The 9,379-nt window shown below is 37.5% G+C and overlaps 1 protein-coding gene across 1 annotated transcript; it reads left to right on the forward strand.

The window, feature by feature from the left end:
• Positions 1 to 28: 28 nt before the first annotated feature.
• On the forward strand, positions 29 to 4,494 carry LOC128027782 (Golgi-associated kinase 1B). Its single transcript, XM_052615650.1, has 4 exons — positions 29 to 985; positions 1,577 to 1,785; positions 2,473 to 2,699; positions 3,380 to 4,494. The coding sequence occupies exons 1-4, from the start codon at positions 193 to 195 to the stop codon at positions 3,585 to 3,587; spliced, it is 1,437 nt and encodes a 478-aa protein (XP_052471610.1). The 5' UTR covers positions 29 to 192; the 3' UTR covers positions 3,588 to 4,494.
• The last annotated feature ends 4,885 nt before the right edge of the window (positions 4,495 to 9,379 follow it).

A 9,379-nucleotide genomic window follows, 5' to 3' on the forward strand; every position in this document is an offset into this window, starting at 1 on the left:
TAGATGAGGCGAAAATAAGCGCCATTCTGGGACTGTTATCTCAGCTGATCCGGCATCGGGACAGTTGCCTCATTAATGCTGGAGCGGTAACGCTGAGCGGATCATCTGGAGCTCCTGTGTGCCATCAACACGAAAACAGTTCCAACGTGGATAACAGAACATCGACTTAATCATGCGCAGACACTCGTACCAATGGATACGCATTCGACGCGTCCTGGAAATGTCGGGGACACTTTGATTTATTTGTCCGTGTCGTTTTTGAAAGTCTGTTGGAAATATTCTGCCGTTAGGAAGTATTTGATTGTTGCTGTTGTGTGTTTTGTTTATTTGTTTTTCACCGTTCATGTCAGTCGCGCGTCTACACGCAAGGACAAACGTCTTGATCTGTGGACTGGAAATAGCGTTTATGCGCAGAGTAAAACCGACCTAGACCCCGCTGATGGGGAGGTGAATGAATCTGTGAGCCCGACTAGGTCTAATGTGGTGTATATTACGCTCAAATCTAAGCGACACAAACCGGCCATCATCAGGGGCACAGTGCGACCCAAACTCCGGAGAAAGAAAGTTAAAGTGACACAGCAGGGTGGTACGCAGGGCAAATTGAAGGACACGAGACACAAAAACATTGTTAACCAACGACTGGGATATTCTGAGCTTGATGACAGTGACATTGGTTATTCATCCATAAGGATATACAGTGAAAGAGCTCCTCCATGGTTCAGCAATGACGATATCACTGCCATGCGCTTTCTAGCCGATAGTAAAATTACGCAAATCGGTGAAGTGGCACCTCGGGGTTTTTCTTCTTTCATTTTGTTTAAAAGTGCGACAAATGGCACGGACGATATTGATGAGTGTCGTAAATGTTGCGGTATTGTTAAGCGACCCTTGGACATGAGTGAGGTGTTTGCCTTTCATCTGGACAGGATTTTGGGACTGAACAGAACTTTGCCAGCTGTCAGCAGACGATTCCGCTCTCTTGGAGGTAGTGTACACTGTTAAAAAAAAAAAAAAAAAAAAAAAAAAAAAAAAAAAACCCTATTACATAAAACATAAGAAAATACTGTTTCCGGCGTTTAACTTCATAAACTTGAAGTCAGTGTTACTTGCCAGTTCTTTGCAATTATTTGTGAAATTTGCTAAACATGTTTTGAGTGAAAATTGTTTCTACCCCATTTTAAATGTAGCTATTTTAATTTTTTTAATAATTTTTGCAGCAACATTTAATTTAACATTGGATTAGGTTAGTGAAGAATATATTATTTTTGGATGCATGCATCACAGTTAAAATGTTTCATTGCTTTAGACAAAAAAAAAATCAATATCTTAAAATATCAATAAACACCAATTGGTATTAAAATCATGTTTTGATTTAAAGTAATTTATATCTAAGAAAAGTGAAGTAACTTCTAAAAAAAGGTCTGAGCAAAGCATCATTTATGTTTCATAGATATATTACTATAAGTATTTTCTGTAATGGGGAGCCATTTCAGTGTCATCAAAAGCTTTCATGAGCTATTGAAAAAGCATGACTGATGCTGACTTGGTGAATGTATTCATTTTCATCTTGTTTCAGATGGTCAGCTTTGTCCAGTGGTTTTGTGGGATCCTTCTTTAAGCCCAGTAGAAGACCAACCCTCTGAGAGATTGAACTGGGGCTCTTACCAAACCTCTCTCAAACACAAGTGCTGGCATGGGGGCGTCATACCTAAACCAGAGTGGAGCTGCACCAGCATCCACCACCATGAATGGAGCAAGCTTGTAGTCTTTGATTTCCTCCTGCAGGTACTCCACTATCATCTTTCTACATTGCTGAAGAAACTGTAAATTTTTCTCTGTATCTCTATCTCTCTCTCTCTCTCTCTCTCTCTCACACACACACTCACACGTTCGAGTGGACACACACACACACACGACACAAAAAACTCTGCATTTGAACATTCAATAGCAAATACTTAAACTAACAACAAAACATACTTACAGTAGGTGATTCAGTAGGGCAACATAGTCATAGCAAAGTCAGTTTTACTTCCTCTCCTAGCTTCACAAAACGGTCGTACATAAAATGTGTTGCTGTTCTGTTGTAAGTAACCTTAAAGATGCATCTACTTTCGGAAGGCCAAATAAAGTGCTTCTGCTTTCGCCTGAATACACACAGCATCTCCCTGACATGACTACTTCAACACTAACTGCAGTTACTGAAACCACGCCTTCTTTCTTTGTGTGAACATTTGGGCATCATTAAGCAAATATTTCCACATAGTGATGTAGACATGTGGGGCGTGTTTGAATGAGCCGTTTTAGGGGGGCGTAGCAGAGTCTTAACTTTAATAAAGAATATCTTTTTGGATATGAGACTTTGGTCTGTTGCAACTTTACAGATCTTCTTCTTGCACCAAGAGCTTGTAACACTCCAAAAAGAATGGAAAAATTTAAATCACTTTAAAGTAAAAATATTGTGTTTCTTCTCAGATTTATGAGCGTCTAGATAAAAACTGCTGTGGATTCAAGCCTCGCCCAGAGGACACCTGTATTGAGCTTGGTCACCATGAAGAATGTAGAGACAAGGATGGCATAGAGCTGACACACATAATCCACCGTAAACATGACCCACACCACCTTGTTTTCTTCAACAACAAGGGCTACTTTGACAGAGACGAGGGGAATCTGAACTTCAGGCTACTAGAGGGAATCAAAGAGTGAGTAAAATTAGCAGACCTATTACATGTTCAAACATAACCACTTGATCTTTCATTTGTATCTCATAATAATATTGTAAGTGTCAAAAATGAAAAATTATTTTTGCCGAGATACTATGCAAATGTTCTTTAAAAAAAAAAAAAAAAACGTTCACACATACTAGTATTGCTTTTTAATTAAAATGTCTTGTGAGTTGCAAAGATATAGTTAACCGAAAATTCAAAATTACAAACTCAAAGAAATAAATCCTTACAGTTTGTTTGATTAAACTACAAGTCACCACCGTTTTATTTTTAATTATAATGGTTTAAATAAATAATAATTTGGGATGTCCTCTTTTCTCGCTCTTACCAGAGAATCTGAGGTGGTTTTTAATTGCTGCAGCTAAGACTGCTACTAAGAATTAATTTCTGTGAGGCCACAAGGTTGGTCTTTCAGTAAGCCTCCACCTCCACAACAGCACTGAAAACATCAGCAAATACATACACCAACAATCTGACATGTGCTGTCTGAGCTAAGGGATTCTGCTGGCAATGCTGCTAATGTGATACCTCTGGGAACGCAAGCTCACTTGTGCAGTAACATAAATAATAAAAAAGTGTTTATTTCCTCCGAACTTAGTTTGTTTGAATAATTATTGAGTGCATTACTATATTCCTTCAATACTTTTCCTTTTCAGGCTACCAGAACAGTCTGTGTCAGTGTTGAGGTCTCAGCGTCTCAGGGAAAAGCTCCTGCAATCGCTGTTTCTCGACCAGCAGTACTGGGACAGTCATGGTGGCCGTCAAGGCATTGAAAAACTCATTGATGTGATTGAGAAAAGAGCCAAAGTCTTGCTCACGTACATTAATGCCCATGGGATTAAAGTAGTACCTATGAACTCTTGACAAATGGAGCTTAAGCTTTCAATGTATTAGACAAACCACTATCCATTTGGTTTCCAATTAATGTTTATGTGTTAAACAGATTAGTATTCCATTGAAGACCTGCTGAAATTAAGCTCTTTCAGTCAACATTTTATGCACTACAGAAATTAAGAGCACTTTGTGGTGTTGTAAGCGCTGCTTTCTTTTAAGACAAGAAGAAATGATAGTTCCTCAAATGCTCTACCCAGAGTCCAGGGCTATTTTTTGCCACCACTTACATTCCCCAAGTTAAAGGCACTGTAAGTGATATGATCTGTTTTGTTAACTTCCACCAGCCTTAGCTTCTAAATTTGACTGCCACTTATTTCCAAAATCCTACCCACTAATGACATATCAGCAAACCTGATGTACGTAAGCAAATATTCAAACTGAGTCCTTTGGTTAGTTACACATTGATGTCTAACAGCCAGTCTGTTTTAATATTTACAGAGCCATGAGTTTGTCACAGAGAGCGGTCCGATTTCTCAGGATACCTATTTTAATTACACTATACGTCAAAGAGTGTGTGCTATTCCATTAACAGCCCCAAAGCACTTCCAATTCCAATTTTATCATCAATGCATGTTCCTCTCAATGAGTAGTTTCAGTGAGTTATTAATTTCGACTAGCAGTACAGATTTATAACAACATTTCTGCTATAATCTGCACATACAGTACATATGTTTTGTCTGCTATGATGAAGGTGTTCATGATGATGGCTCCAGCATCATTATTGCTAAATCTGGACATGTTGCCGTTAAGATGATATGAATCTTCTTTCATATGAATAGCAGTATTCACTGTGCTCTCAGAAGTGTTTATTTGTTCTACTTTATTGTTTGCATTTGTAAAAAGTATGCATATATAATTAAAGTATTACTGATCAGTTCATCGCATAATCATTTTAATATCACATGAATTTTAGCACCACCATTTTTCATCTTTGAGAAAACATGATCATCTTTGAAATGGTTTGAAAAGTGTTTATGTATTCACTGTATCCCCTAAACAGCTACCATGTTCATGCTAGGAATACTTGAGTTTGAGTGCAGCTGAGTTCAACTCTCTTTTTGCTTTGCAGTTACCCTCCTTATTTGCGTTTTGGTTTGCCAGCCAACCAGCCAGTCAGTTCTCAGAGCCTAAAGTGACCCCTTTTGAAAGTTTACAGACGTACTTACCCACAGAAATTAGCTCACACAATGGTTCTTTTATGAATGTGAAAATACTTAATGTTTGGCAGCACTAGCCAGAATGCATTTTAGATGTATCTGCTCTGCACAGTGGACTTGCTGTGTCTTGCCACACTCTCTGCCAGACAAAACCAAGTCATTTGGAATGTCAAATCACCTCTGCTCATCTAGATAATATGCAATACTCAACTGCTAATGTTCGCCATCCCTACCTAAGCAATGTCATTTTCCGTCCTGCAGATGTTTTCTCAGTTGAATGTTCGCTAGAAATAGTAGTACAGATTTTTTTTTTACACTGTAAATCCACAGGGAAGTGCTGTTTGCATTATTTAAAATGTGGCATGCCATAATAGGAATGGAAAGAAGCTGATTTTGAGAGCTGATTTTACATATGACCTAGTTTTATTTCCATGTTTTAAGCCTAATGAAATTCCTTTCAGTTGACACAATGATTCCAATCTAATAACTTCCTGTTTCTTCAGTCGAGTTTAAAAGTGTAACAGAGTTTAAACAGTGTAAAACATGCCAAGATATTTACCACCCTGTGTATGTCTAGAGAGACAATTTACACTTTTTCTTTTCCACTGTTGTGCTTTCTTTCCCTTATTTTATATCATAACGAGGAAGCATTTATACCAGTTGCTCTGATCACTTCTTTTGTGAGAACATTACCATTTTTTTTTTTTTTTACTTGCATTGCTTGTAATTCGTATCAACTCACAGCTGTTTTCATACTGACATCTCACATTTTTGTGTCCTAAAATCCTCCTCTCATTTGCTTGCACGAGCTGACCTGCTCCATTTCTTGAGCAAGTATGGAAACGAATTTTACACTGCTGTTCACTGTCTATCTTATTTTTCTTCTTTTTTTTTTTTATTGTTTCTATGACAACATCACCCCAGCAACATCCCACCTAGTTGGCAACAGATGTACAGTATGAGTTTGACCGGTAGAAAGTATCAGACAGAACACAAATAGCAAGGAGAGCTCATACCTCTGCACAAAAACAGAAAGCTCTAGACATAACACGGGCACATTAACCCCCCTCAGTTTCCCATCTGGAATATGAGTCTTGATCAACATTAACTTGCACCGTGTGTAACCAAAAATGAATAAACAGATGGTCAAAAAAAAGGAGATTAAATCAAATATCAGGGCATGTTACAACCTGAAAATGCACTTTGTCATGTGATAAAGGAGGTTTTCAATTGTGCCACTGCTGATGTTTGCGGAGATGCATGTTAGTTATGAGTTTTTAGCTTGGAAAGATGCAATCTGCGTGTAAAAAACAGCACAACATGCCTGAGGCAGATAGCCAGGTTTCCTTCAGTTGCTCCATTCTGTTTGTCAAAAATAATCTCTCTTTGGGGACTGTGTGCAGCTGTCAGATCTAACAGTAGGATACAAGCCATTTAACTCTTCCCTGACAACAAAAACTCGTAGGAACGTTCATTTGGGTGGAAGTAAAGACTAATATGATTTGATCTTAAAAGGAATAGTTCATTCAAAAATTGAAATATTGTCATAATTTGTTCGACTTGTAGGTCCAACCCCCATTTTTTCTGAAGGAGCTCAACACAGCTCTTCTTCATAAAACAGCAGGTCAGTAGCAATATACAGCATGTCAATCACCAAACAGACTGAAAGTAAATCATAATAATTCACTGCAAGTTTCCCCTTCATCACAGCCCTCAAATCAGCTATGGTGCTTGGTTATCAATGATGTCAAGCATAAATGTCTACAACACATCCTGAGAACAATTATTGATCTGACACACCTGACATTATACACTCTTAAAAAATAAAGGTTCTTTATCGGCATCTATGGTATGGTACGGCATCCGGGAAAAAGCTTTAATATCCATGGAAACTTTCCATTGCACAAAATGTTCATTATGGTGGAAAAAAAAAAAGTTCTTCAGATTATTCCTTTTTTTTTTTTTTTGTTTGTTTTTTGTTTTAATGGTGTAAAAATTGTTCACCGAAATGTCCTTTGGGGAACCCCTTTTGGAACCTAAATTTTTTATCACACATTAAGCTGTTATAATGGATTCATAAGACTTGGAATATGCATATCATATTAGTTGTGTTTGTCTGTTTTTATATTTATTTATTTAGTTAACTTGACAGATGTGTCACTTTGAACTTTAACTTAGTTTATTATTATTATTATTATTATTATTATTATTATTATTATTATTAAACATAATTAAGGTTACGGCACTGTTTTATGTATTTTTGGTGAACTATCCCTTTAAGATTTCTCTCTCTGTATGTGTCTCTCTTAAATTCTCAGCCATGCTATAATGTGGCTCCTATTGTCTGCCTGACAGGAATGTACCTAGTAAAATAAGCTATGTGTGAGAGATTGTGATGTGTGCATGTCATTGTGTATGAGAGTGATTGTACGTGTGTGTGTGTGTGTGTGTGTGTGTGTGTGTGTGTATTAGAGAGAGAATAGTCACTGGCATGTTTACAAAGGCTCTCACTAAAGCTGCCTCTGTCCCCATGTGCTAGGGGTTAACCTCGCATGAGAACTAGATTAGGGGACCCAGCACACTGCACTTTATTCACATGTCCAGTCAGCCATAGAATCAGCCTGCTGTTAGACTTATACACAGTTAGCAGGAAGTTCCATGTCATTACACTTAATATAGGCATGACACAAAAGACAACTTTAGAAGCCATTACAGCTCAAAATAAATCTTCAGCAGTGAAATTAGGTTTTTAATCATCACCAAACATCCGTTGGCCCTTTGCAAATGTATTTACGTTTTTGAGGTTCTCTGAACAAAATTCTACTTCAGCCGATCAACAAACATGTGGCCAAATGGAAATGTATTTGGAGATTTTTGAAGAAACTAATATGTTCAGAACATTTTATGGACTGACGTACTGTGATGACTAGTGCTACTGTGGCTGTCATGTAATAATAACTATGTTGTCCAAAGATAAAAATATTCATTCAGACATAAACGTTCAAGCTGCTGGTTAATTGACTTGATGATACAACTAGCAATTATTAGTTGTGAAATGATCGGTGTAGATGCACGTAACAGCTTATTTATTGTTGTGTCAATTGATTTATGAGTTGAAGTACTAGCTCATAAAGGAGAAAGCAGGCCTTGTTTGGAGGGTGTCTATATTTGGGAACTGTAAACTATGCTACAGTACCTCCAAATGGGATAAAAACGGTGTGTAAATCAAGACTTAAGACAGCTGCTGGACATTATGGCAAATATAAAATACTCTTGGAAGTCTAAAAAGTCAAACTGGCCAAAAGTAGTGTGTTATACAGAGTGAATATGACGGATTAAATGACTATTGATAAAGTGAACTGTTTAGTGTTAAATTTAAGTGTCAAATTTCATAGCATCTTTTATGTTGAAAATGTGTGATAGAAGTTAAAGAGAGTTAAGTGCTGTAGAGTACAGTACATTACAAGCATATAAGTACTCTCTTTTCCAACATTATGGAAAGACATTCTGGGAAATGACTTGAGCAGGAAGAAAAACAGGAATGGGCAGCTCAGAGCAGACGGCCAGCTAATGTGGCAGGATGGACAAGAGACAGGGAAGCAAAAACCTCATTCCTGCTGCTCAGCGTCATCCAAGGGCAAGAGGAACTGAAGCTGCAGTCCTCAGTTTATTCATTCTAGTTTAACCTTTCACTCTCTTCCGCTGTAGTTTGCATGCCAGGAAAAGCTAAATCTCTCTATAAGCAACTGTAGACATAGAATAAAAAAAGCATAGTTATTTCACATTTAAGATAAATTCTCTCTTATGCAGCATTGGTGTATATAATTCACATACTTTTCTGAGTGGCTGTCTTTTTTGTCTGTTTCTGTAAATGTTTAACCAAGTTTTAAAATTATATTGAAGGGATGGTATAAAGAAGAGCTAAAGAAGTGGTAGTGGTAGGTAGTGGAAGTGGTAACTGTAATTCAAAAGCCAAATTCAACTTTAGATGAGAGATGTCCAAAATTAAGCTCTTCTGCCACCTGCTGTCCAAGAGAGTTATGTATATTTTGCAGTATATTTTGGTCAGCACAAAACCACAGAGACATTCTGCAGAATTGGCATGTACACGTCTGAAATCTTGGCAGTTGCAGCAAAACTAAACAAAATCCATGCAGAATACAGGATTCAAAACAAAGTCAAATCCAATGTTAACTGACAATGGAAGCAATTTTGTGAGTTTAGCATAAGAGAAGGTGAGTCAAAGTCAGATGATTACTGTGATGAAGTGAGATTTTTGGATTTCGGTGGTTTTTAGGAAGAGGGAGATGGAGAGCAGTTTTTTTTTTCTTCTTCCACAGCATCAGAGCTGTGCTGCTCATACATTAAATGTAACCGCCACCAATGAGATTCACGAAGCAACATCAAATGGGCCATCACGTAAATTACAGAAGTGTCATTCTGAAATAAAGAAATCACTGTTCTGAAATAACATTCTGAAATAAAGTTTTCACTGACCACAAGTGATTCAGGAGATACAATTTGCATTTGACTGTCCCATCAGTCACAAGATGGACTATAACTATAGTCCAGGGCTATAACTAAAATTGCAGGGCTCCTAGAAGA

The sequence above is a fragment of the Carassius gibelio genome, chromosome A14 (assembly GCF_023724105.1).
Source record: "Carassius gibelio isolate Cgi1373 ecotype wild population from Czech Republic chromosome A14, carGib1.2-hapl.c, whole genome shotgun sequence".
NCBI lineage: Eukaryota > Metazoa > Chordata > Actinopteri > Cypriniformes > Cyprinidae > Carassius > Carassius gibelio.